General features: G+C 44.8%; 1 protein-coding gene across 1 annotated transcript in view; it reads left to right on the plus strand.

Moving 5' to 3' along the window:
- cdh4 (cadherin 4, type 1, R-cadherin (retinal)) overlaps nt 1-23,843 on the plus strand; it is a gene marked incomplete at both ends in the record, with an annotated part of 140,795 nt that extends 116,952 nt beyond the window's left edge. The window contains 10 exons of the mRNA XM_083668394.1: nt 3,973-4,145; nt 10,947-11,084; nt 14,713-14,898; nt 15,119-15,375; nt 20,043-20,194; nt 21,867-22,103; nt 22,486-22,719; nt 23,055-23,194; nt 23,375-23,539; nt 23,637-23,843. Coding sequence (XP_083524520.1) covers nt 3,973-4,145; nt 10,947-11,084; nt 14,713-14,898; nt 15,119-15,375; nt 20,043-20,194; nt 21,867-22,103; nt 22,486-22,719; nt 23,055-23,194; nt 23,375-23,539; nt 23,637-23,843 — 1,889 coding nt within the window. The remainder of the gene's footprint in view (nt 1-3,972; nt 4,146-10,946; nt 11,085-14,712; nt 14,899-15,118; nt 15,376-20,042; nt 20,195-21,866; nt 22,104-22,485; nt 22,720-23,054; nt 23,195-23,374; nt 23,540-23,636) is intronic.
- Between the last annotated feature and the right edge of the window lie 1,395 nt (nt 23,844-25,238).

The raw sequence follows: 25,238 nt of genomic DNA on the forward strand, positions 1-25,238 counted from the left end.
ATTCGATCAGTCGTAAGACATGATCACTAGGATGGTTACTCATCAAGTTTAGAGCATCAGATGATGGGTGTACTGTGTGGTAAATCAATAAGTTAACTCTGTCACATTGGTTAACCCATGTAGTATGCTGTTAAATATTGATGAGTATGTTTATAATTAGACTATCAATGCAGTGTCTGTACATTCTGTCCTTCAAATACAGATGTATTCCCCCACACGCATACATGCGTGCACACACATGCAACCCACCAGCACCCACCCACACACACATACACACACACACACACACCAGATTTTGCACGCACAAAAACACAATAAAAAATATTGTTTTTTTTTTTTTATTATAATTTTGTTGACAAAAGGAGTCACAGAGATGCTGATGAGCTGGTATATCCTTTCTGTGATGTGCTGGCTCTCGCCTCCTTCCTCTCTATGACAGGAAGATGTTCCTTCCCATGCCCCCTTCCCATGCTCTCTCTTACACACACACTCAATTTGTCTCCTGGGGGGGGGGGGGGGGGGGTGGGGGTGGGAGGCTCTTTCTCTCCTAAAGAGATTGCTAACAGTCGGGGAGAGATTTTAGAGAGCCTCCACCGCCCCCTGGCTAATTAGGAACCTATGTCTGTACACAGGATGGGATGGATGGAGGGATGGAGAAACACAGGGATGTTTCAATCAGTGTAATGGACCCAGAGTGTGTGACCGACCCAGAGTCAGTGATAGTCCACAGAGGAACTACTGTGAGAGTTAGGACCAAATGAATGGACTTTCAGAGCTGCACAGAGCCTTTAACAGTGATGGATACCTAGAGGTGGAGATAGCATTGCTTAAGAGAGAAGTAGGTGCTCTTTGTAACAAAACTCTTCTGCTGTCTTAGATGCACAAGCATGCACCTGGATGTAATCATCATCAGCATCAATTATCATATGCCCCTGGATGTAATCATCATCATCATCAATACAAAATCTAATAAAATGTAATCATAAATATGTTATTAGCCACAGTGTATCAAGTGAGTAGTGTGTTCACTCGATTATTTTCCGGCGGGCCTGTTCTTCTCTGATAGAGGAACAGCATGGTGAATTAGAGGTGTGAAGGAACATCTCTCTAGAACAGCTGAGATTCCCAGCCTGCCCGTGCATTGAGGTGTGAACGCTGCCAGATTTGGGGGTTACGGGGGTTGATTTTGATTGGTTCCCTCAGGGCTTGGCAGGGATGTGTACAAGTGGTGGGTGGAGCCAGGGTATAGTGTGTTAAAAGCCCACAGAGGAGCTGATGCTGCAGTGCCATTAGAGCCACCACAATGACCACAACCCTTTATCACTCTGTCCCCAGATACACACTGTGCCTGCCACATCTCTCACCTATCTCTCTCTTTTTCTTCTCCTATCTCCTCCTGCCCTTCCCCTCTCCCTCTCTCTCTCTCTCTCTCTCTCTTAATACCTGCCCCTCCATCAATGCCTTTTATTACCTTTTGATTACCCCCCTTGTCTATACTGTACCCCCTTGTCTTACCTCCTTGTCTATCTGCCACCTGTCCTTCCTCTCCTCTCCCTTTCCCTCCCTTGCAATCTCTCGCCATTCTATCTCTCTGCATCTGTGTGTATCCATCTATGTCAGGCTGCCCTCCTCCTCTCTCCTTCTCTTTCTTTTCTCCTGTAATTGGAAGGCAGGTGTTGACCTCCAGCTCAGTCATCTTTAGGCAGTGGTTAGACCCCAGCAGTGATCTCATCTTCCCCACTCTCCCCACATGACCAAATGGCCAGAACAGACATGCATGCTTTCCTGCCACCACAGACATTTTCAGCTCCAATGGTTTTGGTGGAAACGCAATTAGGATTTGGAATTAGTTTTCAAATTAAACAGGAATTAAACAAGCTCAGAGGTTAACCCTTTCAGGCATGGCCACTCTTAGACAAAGAGCGCTCTTTAAGCTTATTAAAGATTCCCTCTTATTGAAATTAAAGGTGGCAGAGTTGACATACGATTCTCTACATCACTTATTCTCCTGTCGGATTGAAAGGTTGTTCAAATATTGATGCTCTCTTCTCTGGAATGAGGGTAATTGTTTTTCTTTTCTCTCTCTTCCTGGTTCTCTTTTTTTCCCTTCTCCCTGGCAAAGTGACAAATCCTGCTTTGAAACTTAATGAAGTTTGAAATAGAATTCTCAGTTACAATTATCCTGTCAATGCTGGGTGTCATGGGAACGATGGTGCTATCTTTGCCCAATTATGAGAGCCAGCAGAAGAGACACCTGTAGATGTGAGGACTCACAGGGCGTCTCTGCTATTGCCTGTCTGAAATCCAACATGTTTCAAGCCCATTTAAGATAGTTTTCCACGGTCCTTATAATAACCATTAGGACAACTGTAAGGCTTAGCTGACCTTAGATCAACTGTAAGGTTTCCCTCTTTCCTGCCTGTCATTGTTCCATGTGTCCACATGCTCCCCGCCTCTGCAGCTGGCCTCTGCAGCTCATCCAGAATGCTGCCGCCCGTCTGGTGTTCAATCTCCCCAAGTTCTCCCATGTAACCCCCCTCCTTCACACCCTTCACTGGCTCCCGGTAGTAGCTCTCATCAGATTCAAGACCCTGGTGCTCACCTACCGGGTGGCAAAGGGAACAGCCCCTCCCTACTTACAAGCAGTGGTCAGCCCCCAAACCCCTGCTTGATCACTCCGCTCTTCCACCTCGGCTGGCCACCTGGCACCGTCGCCTCTATGTGGATGCAGCAGTCACGGCTTTTCACTGTCCTGGCGCCCCGCTGGTGGAACGAGTTTCCCACTGCTGTCAGGACTGCAGAGTCACTACCTATCTTCCGCCATAGATTGAAGACCCATCTCTTCAGGCTACATGTTAACTGTCCCTTCTAGCATTGTGACTGCCAATAGCCCCTGGTCCTAGCATAGATTATTTTTTCTTATGATGACTGATGGATAGATGATTCACTTAGACAAATGTATTTATTGTAAGTCGCTTTGGATAAAGGCGTCTGCTAAATGCCATAAATGTAACCCTCCCTGCTCTTCTCTCTCTCTCTCTCTCTCTCTCTACTCCTCTCTCTCTATTCCTACCTTTCTGTCCTCTGTTTCCAAACATTTACCCAGTCCTCCTCACCTAGTATGTGTGTGCTCTAGCCTTCTCTCTGCCTCTCTATCCCTATATTCTGATAGCAGTCCTGTTCCTCTGCAGCAGTACTGTAGCAGCAGTAGCAGCAGCCTCTAAATGGCCGCCTGATGGAGAGTGACATTTTCCCTGAGCTGGGGGAGAGGAACGAGGTGATCTCTCCCGTCTCCTGCAGAGAGTGCTCCTAATTGCCTGGTCACATTTGTGAGCCTGGCTGACAAGCTCTTACAAATCAATAATTCTGCTCGGGGAGATGGGGACATAGCCTCTTACCCCAAATATACACACAGGCACGCACATGCACATAGACAGTCACACACACACACACACACACACACACACACACACACACACAAACAGACACACACACAGACACACACTCTCCGTCTGCCTTAAATGGCTGTGTTTACCCGTGATTCCAAGACAAATGGTGAAAGAGCATCAGAGCATTAAGGGCAGCAGCGGAGCCACTGAAGGCTGAAATAATGGATGGTGTAAATGGCAGAAGACCCAGTGCTGCTCATTACTAAATGGACTCTGTAGAGGAGGTGAACGTACTGTAAACTCAGCCATCCTGCTAGGCTAAATACAGCATAGCACAGGAATGGGAGGAGTGGGGGAGAGTCACCGAGTCTGTGTTGTTGTGCTCATTTGAACCTAATAGCCCTCTCTCTGAAAGTTTCTGTTAGTTTGGGAACATGTTGAGTGTGGCCTTTAGGTAAAGTTGGATTTGAATTCAATTCATGTAGGTTTTATGTATGTGTGTGTATGGGGATGATGGAATGTGTTTAATCATTCATTGGTCCTGACCGTTGGCGTTGTCTGTTGTCTCCACCCCCGTCTGCAGGTACGCTGGTGATGCAGGTGACAGCCAATGACTCTGATGACTACACCACGGCTAACGGGATGGTCCGCTACCGTATCCTGTCCCAGACGCCACACAGCCCCATCCCCAACATGTTCACCATCAACAGTGAGACGGGGGACATCGTCACCGTGGCAGCTGGCCTGGACAGGGAGGTAGGTGTCACAGTCGAGGTCACAGTCTCTCTGAGGAGGGGTGAAGTCATGCGGTGTGGGTTCTAATATCGTTTCATTAGATGGCTCTCTTTCATCGACAGTACATCTTATCTGTTTGTACAGTAGTTCAATCCCCCTGTCATAGCTTTTATTATTTTATCTAGCTGCCATTATGGTATGGTGGGTTCATTTTCACGAGAGAGAGTCATTGCGCTGCACATTGACATACTTCAACAAGTATGTGGAAGAGTAACCATCTCTCATAGACTAGGGGCTCTATTTTCAGTTCAAACAAAGGCGTATTGGCAATTTCTGTCTGCGTTAACAGATGAAATTACTACAGCGCTGGAATGTCATGTTTGTATCAGTTGCACTGAGAAATTATGGCCTTGAAAATAGCATTAATATTTCAGACACACCCCCTAGCTTCCCCACCAGCGCTGTGTTTGTGCTAAGACCGTTTTTTACTCTGTTAAAATAGAGCCCTACAGTATGCTGTATGTACTATGAACAATGTTGGGGGTAACACATTGCAGTATTATATTAAGTTTATGAGTAATAGAGTAATATAACAAATTATTTAGTTCAAATATTGTACAATTATTAGAGTTACTTTTTCAAGTAACGTGTCAGTTACTTATAGTTACTTATATATATCTCTACCGGCGTGTTGTATATATTTTTTAAAAGCCTTGTCTCCTGCTAGCGGAATTCATGGCGTAACTTCTTTCCTGTTATTGTAAAGTGGAAGATCAAAGAAAGATGGCAGCTGTGTTGTAATAATGCATTGAAATAAAAGGCATAACATCAAAGGGATTACTTATCATATCAATGACTCATTTAAGTCAAACAAACTCAATCAAACAATGGCAAAAAGTACTAGAGGAAAGTACTAAAGAAAACATCTGCACCTTCGCTCATCTGATACAGGTAGGCCTGTATTGGAGCTCCATGCTCTATGGACAGTGTAAAAAAAAAAAGTTATATAACAAGCAATATGTAATACATTACTTTCCATGCAAAGTAATATGGTAACATAAAAGGATTACTTTTGTTAAATGTAACATGTAATATGTAATAGATTACTTTCAAGTAACAAATCCCAACACTGACTATGATATGCATAAGTCATTCTACCTTTAATCACCAACTATAGGATTCCCTTCACCGGACCAAATATCAACCATTATTAGCAAAATAGCCAAAAAGGGCAGACTTGGGGTCAATTAAATTCCATCAATATTCCAATTTCCAACCAATTAAATAATTCAATGGTATTCAAAGTTCAAATGACAGGATTTGAAATTAATGTAACCACCCCAACCCTAGTGTAAACACACCCTGTTATAATGGGCGAACAATACATACAGGCTCTGCCACTCTCTATAGAGGTCCTGGGAATATTTACTTTGAGATTTCTCTTCAACTCTAGTCATGTTTCACCCCCTGCAGGTGTACGCCCTTCCCCACCCCCACATCCCACCCCCTCATCTTAGATCGCTAATGGGGGAGGTCACCAAGGGTCAACACTGTTTATCCCAGAATGCATTAGCAGGCTGCCGACAGACTTTCTTGAAAGGCGGATCAGTCTTTGCATGGTTCAAACTCAGGCTCAGACTCCTGTGGCTTGACACTGATGGAAAAATAAGACTGCTGTTCCTATACTCCAAAATGTTCTAAAGGCATGAGACAATATATATGGTATCATTATGCTATTATTTGATGCCTATCACTTTTAGTTGGATGATTTTATCACAGACATTAAAATACAAGTGCTGAGTCTAAACCTTTGAGCCCTGGCAATAGGAGACAGTCTCATAATGATGTTTATATTCTGAGATTTCCCAGTAGTCCCTCTTGACATTAAATCCAGCCAGACTATGCTTTGGTAATTAAACATTGATTTGGCCTATATGACTGCAGTATTTAGTTGGTTAATGATTAAAGGTGAATATTTAGGTTGGAGAAAAACTGCATGCAGGTGCAGTAATGTATCTATGCGCTTTCCTCATCCAAGGTTCTGATAGATGTAGTACAGGATGATGTTTGTAGTAGAAATCAGACTAGAGTGAATGCAGGCCACTTCTGTGTCTCTGTAGCTGAAGTAAACCTCATTAATCTAGACACAGCAGCACATTCACACCTGCCTCTGAACCTCCCTCTAAATCTGGGGCACACCTGGGGGTTCACCTACCTGCAGTCAAGGTCACAAATACACACACATACACACACCTCTCACCACACACACACACACACACACACACACACACACACACACACACACACACACACTCACACACTCTCTCACACACACACACACACAATCATACACATACAGTACACAGACAAACACGCATACACACATATGTGCACACATGCATACTGCATAGACACATGCACACACACACAAATACTCCACATGCACACACATGCAAACCCCCGATACACATACAAACACACACACATACACACACACACTGTACTGTAGCGGGCTAATCCTCTTCATCAGTAGTGCAGATGTCTAATTGGAATATTCATGTGGTAATTAAGGGGTGAAGGAGCCTCTTCAGTCTCGAGGAGAGCAGGGGGACAGGAAGGGCACATCAGTGTCACCTAGCCTTGATAACTCCTGAATGCCAATTACACTCCCACTCACACCACCCCTGACCTCACCTCTCCTGTGCCCTTGCATGTCACCACATGTTTCAGCACATGGGTTAACAAGCAGGGCTAAGCTGTCTCACTTTACCTCTTTCACTCTCTCTATCAGAGAAATAGATATGTGTATACATGCATACAGTATCACCCTATATTCGTCTCCCTGTTGCTGTCATTCTCTCTTATTTTCTTATTATTCCCCAGGGATGGCTATTAGATTGTATTTGTGTGATTCCTGCTCATGAATATAGCAGTTGTGAGGTATAGGAGTTATGGTGCTAGCTTTCAGAGCCCCAGGGTGTGTGAGGTAGCAGGCGGTCCTCAGATGGCCTCAGTCCCTACTATTCCCCATCTGCCGTGTTGCTGTCTCTGTGCCCTGGCCCTAGCTGGACTGGCAGGGCAGTTAGCTTTCATTACCCCAGGCAGGCGCTGCCCCTCAGGGCTTAGATGGGCACCCCAACCTGCACAGCGTGGCAGCTCATGTCTGCTCCGTGTTTGAATGTCTCTATCTAATTAGGGCATTGACTGGCCAATGATGTGTTGGTTAGTGCCCTTAGACTGCATCTGTGGGGAGAGGAGAGGCCTGGCTAGGGATCAGGCAGGAGACAAGGCACCAATAGGGACTGTCTCACACTCCCTCAGGGTAGGGCCACTGTTAACGGTTAACGGTTAGGAGCTTATTAGGTCATAATGTGATAAACACAATCATTGGATGAATGTGTGCTGGTTAATGAGGCTGTATGTTGTATGTATGTATGTATTACATGTCTTGAATGTGTTTCTCTGGTTTTCTATACAGTATGTCTCTTGTGTGTGCTGTACTGAATGTGCATGTGTGTCTTTAATGCGTGTTTTCAGTGTTACTACTGTGTGTGCTCCCTCCGCCCGAGAGCTGCGGTGGAGGAGATTCTCTGCGGGTTAAGATGTGAGTCTCTGGCTCTGTGAGGGAGATTGTAACCGACAGGGTAATCACTGTGGTCAGTATGAGACTGACAGGCCGGAACACAAACCACAGAACAAATACGGAAAGTGCTAGTTCACTGCAGCATTCGCACTCTCTTTCTTTCTCACGTTCTGTCTGCCCTGTCTGGCTCTTAAACACAAACACACGCTGCAAAGCTCACATTCAATTAATTTAAAACTAAGTTTGCAAAAAGAAAAATGACTGCTTTTCTTTTTTTGGTCAGTGACTGTTAAACCAAACTCCAAACTAAACTCCAAACAGTGACCGTTAGGCAGCTGTTTTAGCCGTTGCAGTAGAGTCCTGGCCATTGTGTCCTGATAGCCTGAAGCCTATTCCTTTTTTCTATCATCTCTGTTGTGGTATACCTCATTTAGTCCAACGGATCTCATTCTACCTCATTGGAGCAGTTCGCTGCTGTCCCTACAGCCCCTGATGCCTTTCAAGCCCTCAGATTAAAGCCTATGGGTTCAGGCTCGCGGGACAAGCAGGGCTGTTGTTCTGGGTTGTGAGGGGAGAAGGCTTATTTCCTCTGTGCTGCCTGGACTATAATCTAACAGAGAGATGTCTGTTCAGCACATCTATAGGGTTCATTAGAGTCTCCTTTATTGCCTTGTTAGGGCAGCCACACTGTAGAGAGAAGGGGCTGCGAGAGCAGAGGGTGTGCGTGCGTGCGTGTGTGCGTGCGTGCGTGCGTGCGTGCGTGCGTGCATGCAAACAAGAAGAGGGATAAACTCACAAACATACTCAAGTGAGGAATAAAGTAGATGTCCAGGATGTCCCATTTCCCCTACCTATGTGAGAGCGCCACCTGCTGACTCGCCTCACCTTCTCATACCTGACTTAACAAAGGAATAGTAACTGCTCAAATCCAATAGCTGCCCACACTTTTGCGGTTATCAAAGATATTGTTAGTTGTGTTGATATATGTATCGATATGGCAGTGCAGTAGTCCTGAGAGAGATAGATCCCTAGCATGGGTCTATTTGCTGCAGTGCTCAATGAAAGGTATTGATATTTCATTATGAGTCTAATAAAGGGCAGGCTGTATTGAGTTTTCATGAATAGAGTTGGTCGCGTGCAGATTAACATGTGGATGTAGTCCTAATGGCTCAGGACTTTAAATGACTGGCTAGGTTGAAGTGCTTTAAAAGGCCTCAACTGGCCTGACTATTAAACACAATAGAGAGAGAGAAAGAGTGAGAGAGAGAGAGAGAGAGAGAGAGAGATGGTGATTGGAATGAAGGGAGTGATAAGGGGGAAGGAAGGAGAGAGAAACAACGAGGGAGGTGGAAGAAAGGGAAGTAACTAGGAAAAGAAACAGAGATAAAAAATTTTTTTTTAAAAAGACAGAGAGAGAAGGAGAGCATTGATCTTTCCCCAGCACTTCTCTGACCTCTGTCTAGGGTTCACTACCCACCCCCTGTGGTCAACCATCAATGACTCCAGCACTCAGGTCCTGACCTCAGATCTGTTGCAGGCAAGGGTTCTTGGCTTCAAAGGTGCACTAATAGCCTGGTGATAGCCAGTGGTAGAGGGTTTGAAGAGGCCCTGTTCTGCTGAACACAGTAGCAGGCGCCCCATTCCACACTGACCTGTCCTTGACGTCCAGTCTCTCCACACCAAACACAATGGAGGCAAATGGATTAATGAGAGCAGAGAAGGCTGAGAGGCTTACAGGGAGAGACTGTAGAGGGTGTGTGTGTGTGTGTGGGGGGGGGGGGGGTGGTAGAGAAGAGAGAGCTCCCTGCTACATACCTAGGAGGATTGGAGCAGGCAGAGGCTTTAGTGGGGAAACACTGGACTTTCAGCACCACGGACAGCAGCATATCCAATCCAAAACAGTACATACAATACAATATAACAGTGTGTCTGAGAATGCCTCTGTTTCTCGTATGTGTGTGTGTATGTGCACACATGTGTCTGTGTGCACAGTATGTAGGTGTGTGTGTTAGACTGAGAAAGAGAGAGAAGGTGGAGAAAATGGTGTATCTCCTGGTTGTTTCAGTTTCAATTGTTTTCATTGAAACCAATGTTAAATATTGTATTCCATCTGGCCAAATAAGTTTTGGACTGCGATTTCAGTTTATATTATTTCCTATTATTAAATCATATATCATATCATAATATTATCATAATCATAATTAAAAAAAAATGTGTGTGTGTTTTTATAGCCCACAAGCCACGTCAGAAGCATTTTTTTTTAAATGTTTTATTTTATTTACCAAATGAAAGGGACGTCACAAGAATACACGCTTGTCCAAGGCATGTGCATTGGTGTATTTGTTAACTTGATGCAAGTAAGAGAAACACTGAAATGCACCTCTACTTTAGCAACAGACTGCGCCTGCGTTGGTGCCAAGCTTGGTGCCACCAATCAGATGTTGCTATGAACACTATGGTAGATCCCATTAACGGCATTTCCTGGATTCACTGCGCCAAGCGCATCTCTCACAGGAATCCATTGGATTGTATCTAGATATAATACTGCATGTATATCAATGGTTTCAATGCACATGTGTGCACGTCAGATGGTTTGACATTATGATTAAGTATTATTTCCTCATTCTGTGGTGGTCTGTTCTGTTGCCCTGCCTCTGGCTACGCACTCTCCCTCTAACTAGTCTAAATAATGTCCATTCACTCTCTATAATATTTGCAGCGTCGTGGTTCTTCTTAAAGTGGCGGCGCCTCCATTAAAATGACTGATGATCAGGGCTGTTCAGAGAGCTGAAAGCGGGGACTTTTAGGCCATAATGGATGAGCCTTTCACTGGCGCTCATTGCTCCCTCACTTCACAGCTTTCACAGCGTGTGTGTGTGTGTGTGTGTGTGTGTGTGTGTGTGTGTGTGTGTGTGTGTGTGTGTGTGTGTGTGTGTGTGTGTGTGTGGCCCAGAGCTGTGCTGGCAGGTGTGCTATGTCAGAGCTATAAAAAACTGCAAATATGGTGCACTCTCCTACTCTCCTGCAATGCTGTGATTATATAATTGATTGATTCATTCATTGACTGATTCATTGATTTCTTGATTCATTCATTCATTCATTCATTTATTCATTCATTCATTCATTCACTCAATCATTTGTTCTTGATAGGCATCCAGACAGTCCATCCACTGGCATACAGTGTTCAACATCTCAGCAGTATTATCTGACATATTTATGAATATGCTTTGTCGTTCCAGAAAGTGTCCCAGTACACCATCATCGTTCAGGCCACAGACATGGAGGGGAACCTGAATTTTGGCCTGTCCAACACGGCCACCGCCCTCATCTCTGTGACCGATATCAATGACAACCCCCCAGAGCTGACCACCAAGACGGTAAGTTACCAACACCAACACCAACACCAGCATCCCACCTCTGGCTAGGGCCCAGGGAGGGTTTCTTACGGCCACCCAGACATGTGTCCTCATGACAGGACATGGAGTATATAAAGACCCACTGTCCCAAACACTGCTGTACAGATATGTTGTCTTATCCTATCTTAGAGAACGAGAGAGAGAGAGAGAGAGAGAGAGACGAACAAGAACAAGAACAGGAACAGAAAGAGGTACAGAAATAGAAAGGAAAGAGGGCTGAGAGAATGAGACAGAAATAGAGGGAGAGTGGGTCGGAGCGACATATGAGGGGACAGAAAGAGATTGGAGGGAGGGAGAGAGAGAGAGAGAGAGAGAGAGAGAGATCATAGGCATGCTGTTCTGTGATGGGAGCAGCCCTCCTTCTCCCTTTCTCTGCCAGCAACCCCTCCGGTGGCCACGGTTTGTCTGCAGGCTTCTGGCCTTAGTCCCACACACATCCTCACTGGGAAGGCAAGCTGTGTGTGTGTGTGTGTGTGTGTGTGTGTGTGTGTGTGTGTGTGTGTGTGTGTGTGTGTGTGTGTGTGTGTGTGTGTGTGTGTGTGTGTGTGTGTGTGTGTGTGTGTGTGTGTGTGTGTGTGTGTGTGTGTGTGTGTGTGTGTGTGTGTGTGTGTGTGTGTGTGTGTGTGTGTGTGTGTGTCTCTCTCTGTCTCTTTGTCCATCCATCTGCAGAGAGAGGAGTGTGTCCACGTCACACCCTGTGATCCATCTCTTGGTGGTGTGGTGTGGCATCATCAGTATGTGCCAGTACAGTTACAGCCGGATGCTCTGATAAGAGCTACCAGCTGTCAGAGCTCGACCACGAAACATGACTGCTCCTCTCCTCTCCTCTGCTCTGCTCACATCAGCTCTGTCTTGTCTCTGTCTGTGTCTCTGCCCTCTCACTGAGAAACACTCAACGCACGCACACACACACACATACACATACACACTGACATACTCATCATATTCCTGGATGTAAGAATGCAGAATCATCCAGATGCTGTTTTACTTTGTTTGTCAATCCCTTTTTTCTTTTCTTCCCACACAGCAAACTAGACTTGGAGCAGTTCAGTAATTATTTCTGTATGACAGATGCAGGAAACAATGTGCAACTCTCTACGGGAGATGGAGAGAAAACATAAGCATGCTAATTAAGTGAAATTGCTTGCGGGGGTGTAAACCAAGCAGATATATTGCTTCTAATTTTAAAAAAACGTAAATGTTTTATTCATTTTGGTACATGGGCATGAATAGGAGAGTGTGATGTTCGTCATTATGTGAAAAACAAAAAGACAATGGTACTTGCCACAACTCATTAGGCTGTATTCAGTGGCTGTATAATCTCTCTCTCTCTCTCTCTCTCTCTCTCTCTCTCTCTCTCTCTCTCTCTCTCTCTCTCTCTCTCTCTCTCTCTCTCTCTCTCTCTCTGTGTGTGTGGTGAAGTCGATCTAATCAAGTACATCACACTCCAACTAAACTCTATACCTGTGCAGAGCTTTTCTATTCCCATCCATAATGATGGTTATGTGAAGCTGAGGCGTTGGAGGTTCAAAGGTTCCACATTCAGGCACATGGATTCTAACAATGCCTGAATAGAATGCTATTCCTGGTCTATATGTTCTGCATGGTGAGATCAGAATAGTTTAATATGTCATATCAGTTGTCACTCATGCAGTTAGAAGCTCTACTGAAGGATTTTACTGATAATTGACCCGGTTGGCAGTAGCAGCACTGGTAAATGTGTCTACGGTATTAGTAGGCGCCACTGTATACAGTATGTCTCTCCTTTGATATGATCAAGCAATGGTTATGGCTATTTCCAGTGATTATATGCCTCCATCTACAGTATGTCTCACACAGGCTCTAGCAACCCTCTTACAATACACTGACTTATCTGTGCCATTTTGCAGTCAAAGCATGTTTACAACATACAGTATTCCCACTTCTACCTATTGTCTGTTTCATTGTTGTCTTCAACCAGGACCCCATACAGAAGAGTCAATCAGCCCATATAGTCATGTTGAGTTGTGTCTGTTATGTGTAGTACTATATTCTCAAGGGGGGAATACTTCTCAATGCTCAGTTCTTATAGTGATTCAGATTTACTCTCAGTTCAGTCTCCAGCTCTGTGGTTTTGTTCAGTTCAGTGGGCCGACGTCACAAAATCACAATCATACTCGTAACGTAAGTAATTGACATAGAGTTTTAAGAGTTGAGGAAGAGGAAGGAGAGGAGGGACGTGCTAGTCTGATTAAAGAGTGCTGTATCAATCTGTTCCCGCATCGATGTTGGTGTGACAAAGTAGCATGTTGAGCATACTGAGCATACTGAGGTATGAAAGTTTGAATTGTGTGAGGAAGTTGGGGTAGATGGATGGTTCATTTCAGATGTTGGACTGTTTTCCATTCTCAGAATGTGTTTCTGCTTCCTCTTGAATTTCAATTCAAATTCAAATCTTTTTTTTTTTTTTTGATGAAAATGAACCAAAGCACACTGCTTTGAGGCCTGCCGTGGACCTTGGTACATTCTATCATCAGCATCCATTCAAGGGAGCTCACTAGTCTTTCTGGTTCACCTCCCAACCAGCTGCTCTCCTCAGGAACTCGTGTTTGTGTCTCTAGCTGCTTATCAGTGAGAGCACCTGTTATTTTCAAGGGTGCGGACATGATGGAAGAGGCCTCTGTTCCAGTTAGCAGCGCTGCATAAGCCTTTAAAAATCATGTCTCGTTTTGCCTCTCTCTCTTTCTCTCAAGCTTGGAAGTTTTTTTTTCTGTTTGTGTTGAAGCTCGGAGTGAAAATGAAATAGAGGAGCCCACACACCAGAGAGAATGTGCATATTTAATTTGTTCTGTGCTTATCGGCGTGGTGATGCAGCGGGGGGCAGGAGATGGGGAAGGGGGGGAAGGTGGAGGGTTTGGATGTGGCCCCAGTGCCATGATGAAGCCATTAGAGTGAACAGCAGCTGGCAGACACACACCATAAACCGGTTAACGCATCACAAGAGGAAACAGGGATTACTGTCTGACAATGAGAGCTGTGTGTGTGTGTGTGTGTGTGCGTGCGTGCGTGCGTGCGTGCGTGCGTGCGTGCGTGCGTGCGTGCGTGCGTGCGTGCGTGTTCTGTTTCTAACGGTTTATGCGTGTGTCCGTTTGCAGTATGACTAAATTCCTGTACTGCTGCAGGTCTGTGTGCTAACTATTTAGACTCTGTTGCTATAATATAGGCCTAGTCAAGGAGACTGAGTAGTTTTAGATTGGAATATAATGAAAATCATTACCCTAAGATGGTGTGTGCCATCGACTTAATTAACATACTTATTGAATTGCTCAATAGGACTTATTTTGTAACTGTGCAGCATTACAAAATCCATTGGCTTAAATAATGAGCTGTATATATTCACATAGATACAGTATTCAGTGGTTTTGGGGACAACCCAAATGAAAATAATTGATCTCTCTTATCTCCATCTCTATCTCTATCTCTATTAGTATACTGAAAATACTTGATATGTATTATACATATTTAAGCAAATCTCTTCCTCCTTCTTTCTCTCCCTTGCTCCCTCACTCACTCCTTCTCTCCCTCCATCCATCCCTCCGTCTCTCTGCAGTTCTCGGGGGAGGTGCCAGAGAACCGAGTGAACGTGGTGGTGACCAATCTGACAGTGATTGACAAGGATCAGCCTCACAGTCCCAACTGGAATGCTGTGTACCGGATCCTGAGTGGAGACCCCTCGGGACACTTTGCCATTCGGACCAACCCTGTCACCAACGATGGCATGGTCACCGTGGTCAAGGTAAGTGTTGTCAACATTGTTCAAAAAGAAAAAGCAGCACCATATTGCTTGATGATGACATGTTTGTTAACTTTGGTCTGATACTGTGAATTATTATCTTTGTTTGAAAACGTTCACACCCACTTCTCTCTCTCTCTCTCTCTCTCTCTCTCCCTCCCTCCCTCCCTCCTTCTATCTCTTTCCCATCTCTCTCCGTCCCTCCCTCCCTCTCTCTCTGTAGCCGGTGGATTTTGAGATGAACAGGGCCTTCATGTTGACGGTGGTGGTATCTAACCAGGCCCACCTGGCCAGTGGGATTCAGTCATCCCTTATGTCCACCGCTGGGGTCACCATCTCCGTACAGGACGTCAACGAGCCGCCCATCTTCCCCGTGAACCCTAAACTCATCCGCTTCGACGAGGGCGTGCCAGCAGGGACCACTCTAACCGCGTTCGCTGCCACCGACCCCGACCACTTCATACACCAGACCGTCATCAGGTAACATCACGGATTTTAGATGCTGATTGCTGTGTACCCTATTCACCTGTTATCCACCCCATACATGTGCACTAAAGTACTAATTCACAGGTATTTCTTAAGCATACATAGAACTTGGGAACTTCTAGACATCTCTATGAGCTCAAGAGAGAAACAGGACCTAATGTTATTTGTTCAGCCTTCAGCATTGGGTTGATCTACCACAAGGCTGCACCACTGCTGTGACATTCTTAACTGACTGCCTCCCAAGACCAAGGTCCAATCATTTCTTTGTTGCCTAGCGACGAGGGTGGGGAGGTCGGCATGTAATGAGCAGGATTGTGTGAGCCCGGGCTCTCTCTCCCTCTCTTCCCCTTTTTTTTCCTCTTTTCTTTTCATCGACCCCTCTCTTCCATCGTGTCGTATACTCCCAGAGTGGGGTGGCATGGCCGGCGTGATGCCATCTCTGCATCGACCGAGTGTAGCCGATTCCCGGAAAGAACTCCCACACTCCAATGGGGTCAAAAGGCATTCAGCCACACTCCCCAGATTCAGAACAAATCAATTTAACTTAAAGTTCAGTCAGACGTCCATAGATGGAGCCTCTTTCAATATGTTCCAGAATTTATAGGGCAAAGACAAACAAATCAACTCTAAACACCACTCCAATCTTCTAAATGGACTCAATTGTGCAAACTTACTCTATGTATGTTGTTTTGTCCTGAGAGAGAAATAACACTCATTTTCTTCTCTCTTTCTTTCTCGCTCTTTCTCACTCCTCTGACCCTCTCATTCTCTCTCTCTCTGTTATTGAGTTTTGCTCAGAGCTCCTGTCTTCTCCAGGGATGTGCTAGTAGCAGACAGGCAGTCATGTTTAGACAGCCTGAACTCCACTGGCTGATTCACTTTGGTGACCTCACAGACAGATGATGCGAGGAGCCGTGGTGTGTGTGTGTGTGCGTGTGTGTGTGTGTGTGTGTGTGTGTGTGTGTGTGTGTGTGTGTGTGTGTGTGTGTACGTGCGTGCGTGCGTGGGTGGGTGCGTGCGTGCGTGCGCATTAGATGAGGCGAGAGCTCGGAGGAGAGGAGAGGATAAATAGAGAAGAGGTGGTTTGGTTTGCCTGCTGATTTCACTATCAGACATGGGTAAAGTGGTGCCGTGTTTGGTTGTATCAGTGGCCCACCAGCTGTGTGCCCTTCTCCCTGTGCCAGCCTCTGCCAGCTGGGTGTCAGAGAGAGGTAAGAGCGCCCTGAGGTGTCACCATGGCACAGGGGGATGACAGAACTACACATGCCAACAGAGGCCTCTGTTTCACCTGCCAGGGAACGTCAAATCCAAACTGACAGTCTTTGTGACTCGACAGTTCCCTTTTATTCTGTTCTCAATATCCCCATGTGCAAATCTATCTATCTATATGTTTATCTATCTATCTATCTATCTATCTATCTATCTATCTATCTATCTATATATTTATATATGTATGTATCTAGCTGTATGTTTATATATTTATCTATCTATCTATCTATTGATATATTTATCTATCTATCTCTCTATTTGCTTATTTATTTATCTATATATCTATATATGTATATATTTATCTATCTATCTATCTATTTATGTATCTATCTATCTAGCCTGAGGCTAACCACATTAGGCCACTTGGTAGCAGCCCGGCCGTTATAGTTTGAGGAACCCTTCTCAGTTATCTGTTTTGAGTTCAAGTTCACCTAAGTTATGCTCTGTGTGAGCTAGGCTTTTTATTTGCAGTTTAGCGGTTAGTTTAACCCTTTGTTTGTAATTAATACACCAGCAAGCCTGGTTTTGCGTCTGTGTTGAGCCTCTGTAATCATCTCTCATCACTACTCCCCTTGCTGCCAAAACCTACACCCTGCTACTATATATATATATATATATATATATATATATATATATATATATATGTATGTCTTTCATTTGTGGTTTGTAGAGGTTTAAGTGCAGAAGAGTGTGTCATTTGAGAACATGAATATAGCTTCTTACCATTATCTCCCAGGCACTCACTAACCTGTCAGCCTCTGACACATTCTCTTGATTAGGCCCCTTATCTCCATTATGACAGATTCTGAGTTGTGTTTGTTTGTGGGTCTCTTTATCTCTCTGTCTGTTGTCTCCATGCTCTTAAAAACAGCTTGTATTGTAGTGAGAGGTGGATCATGTGTTTGAGTGAAAAGACATGTATTGTGCCTGTGAATACGTCTTCAGTGTTAACCTACAAAAAGGCTGACTCTGTCTCCAGCAATTTAACCTTTGTGCACCTGCTCATTAATGTACTCTCTGGAAATAACATGATATCATTTGCAAGAGTTTAGTCTTGTCTAATCTTGGACTTTTAAGGTGTAGTCAGCTCTAACTGGTGATGTTTTGACTCCAGCAAAATGTTTGCAATCCAGAATAAATACCAGATTATTGTTATGAATGGGATCTCCAGGTGGGTGGTTTGAGTGCACTGCACTTTATCATTCAAACAATTAACTGGCTGCATCTAAAAGTCCAAAACACAGTTTCAATAAAGGCTAACATTATATGAAGTCTAACCACTGTTGTAGTGCTGTTGGCAGTTAGCATAGAATATCACAAAATACGTTTTAAACAGACTTCCACTGGAGTACTGCACGACATTTCAACAGTGGAAGTTGGAGAAATCCAACTTGTGCAGCATCCGTGTCGCAATCGTGCGTGTTGCATCCCCATAGAAAACAATGGATTTCTGCCAGACCTCAACCGTCTGTGTTCGAAGCTTTAGAGTGCACAGGTGTTGTTTTTCTCATTACTTCCCCTCCTGCAGAGGCGATATTTGTAGTTAACAATATGGAACTTTAACAGTTATGAACTCATATGTGAGCATATGTTTCTCTTTTCATTTTAAGATTAGAAGGTGGTTGGGAGCTATTCACCAACTAATGCAATTACAGTGCATTCGGAAAGTATTCAGACCCCTTCACTTTTTCCACATTTTGTTATGTTACAGCCTTATTCTAAAATGGATTCAATAAATGTTTTGCCTCATAAATCTACACACAATACTCCATAATGACAAAGCGAAAACAGGTTTTTAGAAATGTTTGCTAATTTATTAAAAAATAAAAAACTGAAATATCACATTTACATAAGTATTCAGACCCTTTGCTATGACACAAAGGGCTCAGGTGCATCCTGTTTCCATTGATCATCCTTGAGATGTTTCTACGACTTGATTGGAGTCCACTTGTGGTAAATTCAATTGATTGGACATGATTTGGAACGGCAAACACTTGTCTATATAAGGTCCCACAGTTGACAGTGCATGTCAGACCAAAACCAGACCATGAGGTCTAAGGAATTGTCCGTAGACCGCTGAGACAGGATTGTGTCGAGGCACAGATCTGGGGAAGGGTACACAAACATTTCTGCAGTATTGAAGGTCTCCAAGAACAGCCTCCATCATTCTTAAAGGACGAAGTTTGGAACCAACAAGACTCTTCCTAGAGCTGGCTGCCTGGCCAAACTGAGCAATAGGGGGAGAAGGGTCATCATCAGGGAGGTGACCAAGAAGGCAATGGTCACTCTGACAGAGCTCTAGAGTTCCTCTGTGGAGATGGGAGAACCTTCCTGAAGGACAACCATTTCTGCAGCACTCCACCAATCAGGCCTTTATGGTAGAGTGGCCAGACAGAAGCTACTCCTCAGTAAAAAGCACATGACAGCCCGCTTGGAGTTTGCCAAAAGGAACCTAAAGGACTCTCAGACCATGAGAAACAAGATTCTCTGGTCTGATGAAACCAAGATTGAACTCTTTGGCCTGAATGCCAAGCGTTGGAAGAAACCAGGCACTGCTCATCACCTGGCCAATACCATCCCTACGGTGAAGCATCATGCTGTGTCAATGTTTTTCAGTGGCAGGGACTGGGAGACTAGTCAGGATTGAGGGAAAGATGAACGGAGCAAAGTACAGCGAGATCCTTGATGATGACCTGCTCCAGAGCGCTCAGGACCTCAGACTGGGGCAAAGGTTCACCTTCCAACAGGACAATGACCCTAAGCACACAGCCAAGACAATGCAGGAGTGGCTTAGGGACAAGTCTCTGAAGGTCCTTGAGTGGCCCAGCCAGAGCCCAGACTTGAACCTGATCGAACATCTCAGGAGAGACCTGAAAATAGCTGTGCACCGATGCTGCCCATTCAACCTGACAGAGCTTGAGAGGATCTGCAGAGAAGATTTGGGAGAAACTCCCAAAATACAGGTGTGCTAAGCTTGTAGCGTCATACCCAAGAAGACTTGAGACTACAATCGCTGCCAAAGGTGCGATGAGTAAAGGGTCTGAATACTTATGTAAATGTGATATTTCAATTTTTTATTTTTAATAAATTGGCAAACATTTCTATAAACCTGTTTTGGCTTTCTCATTATGGGGTATTGTGTGTAGATTGATGAGGGAAAAAATTTAATTTAATCCATTTTAGAATAAGGCTGTAACATAACAAAATGTGGAAAAAGTGAAGGGGTCTGAATACTTTCCGAATGCACTGTATGTGACTTAGTAATTGTCAGTCTTTTGGATTGTGAATTCAGATTTCTACCTGAATGTGTTCATCCATGCTCCTGTGTGGCATGGTTCATTATTTGATATTACTGTCATTTGAGGTATTTTCTATATACTCTGTGTGTGCAGGTACTCTAAGCTGTCGGACCCAGCCAACTGGCTGAGGATTAACAGGACAAACGGTCAGATCAGCACCATGGCTGTGCTGGACAGAGAGTCCATGTACGTCAAGAACAACATCTATGAAGCCACCTTCCTGGCATCCGACAATGGTAAGTCTGGTAAGTGAGTGTGTGTGTACAATGTGTGTGTGTGTGTGTGTGTGTGTGAGAGAGAGAGAGGTGGAGAGGAGTAACATATCTGTCAAAGCCTATAATAGGTGAATGTTGTCCAAGCTGCTGCAGTGATCTATAAAATAAAACCAATTGACCCAAAACATTACAAATAGAGGCGCTTGCTCTGAGCAGCGCATTTTCTCTACACTTGAGTTGATCCAGAGGAGGGCCCAGGTGTTTTTACACAAAAAATATTAAGAATTGGTTTGCGGGGATGAGCTCTGTTGCCCTTGAGCACCCAGAGTTTAGTCCAACAAAGTGTTGACTGCATATTGACTCCACACACCACTATCAACATGACATATATTCCACTTCGATTGAGATTATCTTTATGTATTCTGCTCAGCCGAGGAGAGAGCACAACAAAGTGCTGTGCTAATCTTTACAGACATTCCAGTCGATGGGTCCGCTGTGCCGTTCAAGGCAGTAGACCTTTATATTTCTACGCACGCATCTTTACAGACATTCTAGTCGATGGGTCTGCTGTGCCGATCAAGGCAGTAGTCTGATAGAAAACTAAGTGACTAACTAAGTAATCCCCACAGTGATTTGCTATTGTGTAATCTGCTAGTACAGCATCTGCTAGTACAGCATTTACCTCTCCCCTTTCCCAGACTCTATGGTAATCAGCGGTTACTGCTAAGGCTATATTGTACCATGGTAGCATCTGTTGGTTGGCAGAGCGCCTCAGATAATGACTGCAGGTTCTGACCGTGACCATGACCATAGTTTAGGGTGAATGACTTAAGGCCGAATCATGCTTCATTGACAACGCAACCAGGGGTCTGCATAGGTTCGCCAAGGTCGCTGTTGCAGAGTTGGTTGCACAGGGGTTCGCTCTCCTCTCTCAATTTCTCAATGCGTGACCTGCCATGTAGATGTTGCACACCATTGATTGTTTGGTCAGTGAATGGAGGCGGAGCTGAAATAGTTCTCAGTAGCTAAAAGCACCGGGAGACCGAGACAAATTATCCTGAGGTAAAATACAGGCAGACTTTGTTTACCAGCTAGCTAGTTAGCTTTGTTTGGTAACTAGCCACTACTGCTAACCTACTTTGACTGCAGCTGTTCTCAACCATCAATTATGTAATTGGTAATATGAAAGCCAAGTATGTGTGTTCTATCGAGAGAACATGACACCGCTGTGCAATATGAATTACATAGTGCTTGCGACAGTGTTGCGAACAGCGTACTAGTGGCACAAGTGATGCAGAAGCCTTTACTGTAGCAGCTGATCTATGTATAGACTGTAAGTAATGTATGTTTATTGTCATAGTGTCAGACTAATCATAGATTACGGTGAGTCATTCCTCAGTGTATCTCCAAGAACTCTCTTCATCAACAAATGTATTTTGAATTCTTCCATTACCCTTATTCCTCAGTAAAGACTCTCTCCTCCTCTCCCTCGTTTCTCTCTCTCAAATCCTCCCACTCTGTATTTTTCTTTCACTATCTCTGCCTTTGTCTTCTTTTTTAAACCGTGCCCCCTCCACATGAAATCAGCTCAAATAATTTTATGTGCAGTGTGTATGCATGAAGTTTTCTTCCATTAATTGATTGTTTTCTCTCTCTCTCATTCTCTCTCCCCCCTCTCCTTCCCCTCCCCTCTCTCCCCTAGGCTTTCCCCTAGCCAGTGGGACAGGTACTCTGCAGATCTATCTGATAGACGTGAATGACAATGCTCCAGTGCTGATGCCCAAGGAGGCCCAGGTGTGTGAGCGCTCCAGGCCCAAATCCAGGGTCAACATCACGGCCACCGACGCAGACATAGAACCCAACGTGGGGCCCTTCGTCTTCGAGCTGCCCTCCTTCCCATACAGCGTCCGCCACAACTGGACCATCTCCCGCCTCAGTGGTATGATAATTGATTGGATTTATATGTGCACTTTTTTGTACTTTACATTATAGGCTAATAGTGGGTGGGGGGGGAAGAGACTCACCTCATCCACTACCAATGTGTAGTACCCACTTGGGACATGCATAGCAGCCATTTTGCAGCAGAATGCTAGTATACTATGATGTGTAGGATGTCTTGATTTAACAGATGTCACTATGCTCACAGACAGAGAATGTGTGACAAATGGGATCCATTGATCTCTCTGTTTTTCTGATAGACAAGATGCATTCCTCATGGATCGATGTCTTGTGCCAGTTGAGGACATATCTTGATCCAGTGCCATAATGTGTACAATGTATCTGATCTCTCTCTCTCTCTCTCTCACACTCTCTCTCTCAAGGTGACTATGCCCAGCTGAGGTTGAAGATCCCCTACCTGGAGGCTGGGGTGTATGACATCCCTATCATTGTGTCAGACTCGGCCAACCCTACCCTCTCTAACAGATCCATTATAAAGGTGAAGGTGTGTCCGTGTGACGACAACGGAGACTGCACCACCACAGGAGCTGTGGCTGCCGCTGGCCTGGGGACAGGAGCTATCATAGCCATACTCATCTGTATCATCATACTGCTCAGTGAGTAGAACATACACATTCAGTAGAAACATACACATATTTTTTTATTTCAAAGAACACAACATACTTTATATAAAAGATACAGATATCATGGGGGGGGGGAAGCACCATCTTTGCCACACAGCTTAGCTTAACATAGCAGCAGACACAGAGCAATATCTTGCCAGCTACATGGATTTCTTCTTTTGGACGTCAATTTGCAGTCTAAGGCTGAACTATGCTAAAATGCTAATACACACACACACACACACACTGATACAGCTGTACTCATGAGTGTCCTTGCAGCCATTCATACGCTCATCCATATGTGTTGTGTTATTCTGTATGTGTTCTAGCTATGGTGCTGCTGTTTGTGGTGTGGATGAAGCGCAGAGAGAAGGAGAGGCAGGCCAAGCCTCTGCTGATCGACCCAGAGGACGATGTCAGAGACAATATCCTGAAATACGATGAGGAAGGAGGGGGGGAGGAGGACCAGGTCAGACACACACACACACACACACACACACACACACACACACACACACACACACACACTTGTAAATGCAGACTTTAACTAAAGACTGTTGATGATGATGATGATGATCATGTTTCGCTGTTCTTTCCTCCATACACACTAAAACACTGAGTGTCTGTCTGTCCTTGCTCTCCTGTGCAGGACTATGATCTGAGCCAGCTGCAGCAGCCTGAGCATATGGACCATATCATTGGTAAGCCTGCGGGAGTACGCAGGGTGGATGAGAGGCCTGTCATCGCTGAGTCCCAGTACCCTGTCAGACCCAGCCTTCCCCACCCTGGAGACATCGGAGATTTCATTCATGACGTATGTTTACTAGAGCGGACCATGTTTATGGCCATGTTGCAACATTTAAAGCTTATCCATTTGACTAAACATAACCTACTCTCTGTGTCTGTTTCAGGGTCTTAGGGCAGCAGACAATGATCCCACCGCCCCACCCTATGACTCTCTGCTGGTTTTTGACTACGAAGGCAGCGGCTCCACTGCCGGCTCCGTCAGCTCCCTCAACTCCTCCAGCTCAGGCGACCAGGACTATGACTACCTCAACGACTGGGGCCCTCGCTTCAAGAAGCTGGCCGACCTCTATGGCGGGGGGGATGACGACTGAGAGAGGGGAGGGGGGTTTGGGGTGTGGAGGGGTTGGGGGAGGGGGGGTTGGGGTCAGATGCCTCTAGAAACCACAAGCCGGGCCCAAGAGGTACCACATGAGACCACGGTAGACCGGTGAGGACGGGACCCCAGACGCTGCTCTAAAACACTCTAGAACACGGCATGTGTCCTCACAAGGTTCTGCTAAAACTAAACCCTATTCTGGCTTTTTTTTTTTGTGGCAAGTTTTTAGTGTGTCTTGTTTCTCACTCCACTGGACCTCGAGTTATCTGGGGATGATGTGAGACGGCTCTGACGGACAGGAGTGGTGATTCTCGTATTGATTGGTTGATGAAATAGGAACTGGACAAAACCTTCTCTTTTTGGTTTTACGCCAAAAAGAGAAAGGCACTCTCTTTCTCTCTCTCTCTCTCTCTCTCTGTCAACTTGAATTTCCTTAGAACAGAAGCACTGTCATTTTATAAAGTGCCTTTTGTGGTGTGTTTTGTATCGGACTCCTGCTATCTCAGGGTCGGTTGCCATTGGAGTGGTTTCGGGCAGAGCATTCCCTCTTATCCCCTACACCCCCCAACCTGTGTATGACTCTCCTCTCCAATGCAGTGCAGAAAAAATTACAGTACCCAGCAGCAGCAGAGAGGAAGAAAGAAACACACGGTGGGTATACTGTAGGATATGATCGGCCTAATTCTGGACTTTGGCCAGTTGGAGTGTTTTGGGGCATGGGCCTACTGAAGCAACCCTCTGTCAGCAGGACCTGATTGGTCTATCACTGGGCTGATCCATGACTTTCATAAGCACCCATTGGTCGACTGATCCATTGGTGCTGTGTGAGACCATTTTTATAAATGTGGGGGTTTTCTAACAAAACAGAGAATGCCTGCCTTTCCTCTGTGAACTCATGAGTCTAGGAGCCTTTACGTTCGGACGCTTGCCTGCCCTGTACGGTTTTGTGTTGCTTTCCACACTGTAAAGCTTATATAGGCATGATCTGAGTAGTGAGACAGTATAAGACAGTCAAACTTGAAATGGCTTGGTAAGAAAGCACTGGAAAAGAAGCATTAGAAGGAATATTTCCCGCCTTGAACATTCCCAGTTTTTAGGTCAACAAAACTATTAAGAGTTGCATGATTATAATTTTTTTTCCAAATGTTTTACTCAACACACTTGTTCCTTTGTGGTGAGAATGTGAAAAATAGTCAGCGAAAAATATATGAATATACTCTGTAAAAAGACACTCAAAAACGAAAATGCTGTAAGATACCTATTTTTGAAGTATTAATGACAAAAAAGTTGCTGCTCTCTAGCTCTTTAATGAGCTGAATGATGTTTTGGCCCAGCCATTGTCAATGTTTGTGCGTGTTTCTTTTGTTTCCATTTTGGTCAAGATGCTGTA

Source organism: Argentina silus (genome assembly GCF_951799395.1).
Source record: "Argentina silus genome assembly, chromosome: 4".
NCBI lineage: Eukaryota > Metazoa > Chordata > Actinopteri > Argentiniformes > Argentinidae > Argentina > Argentina silus.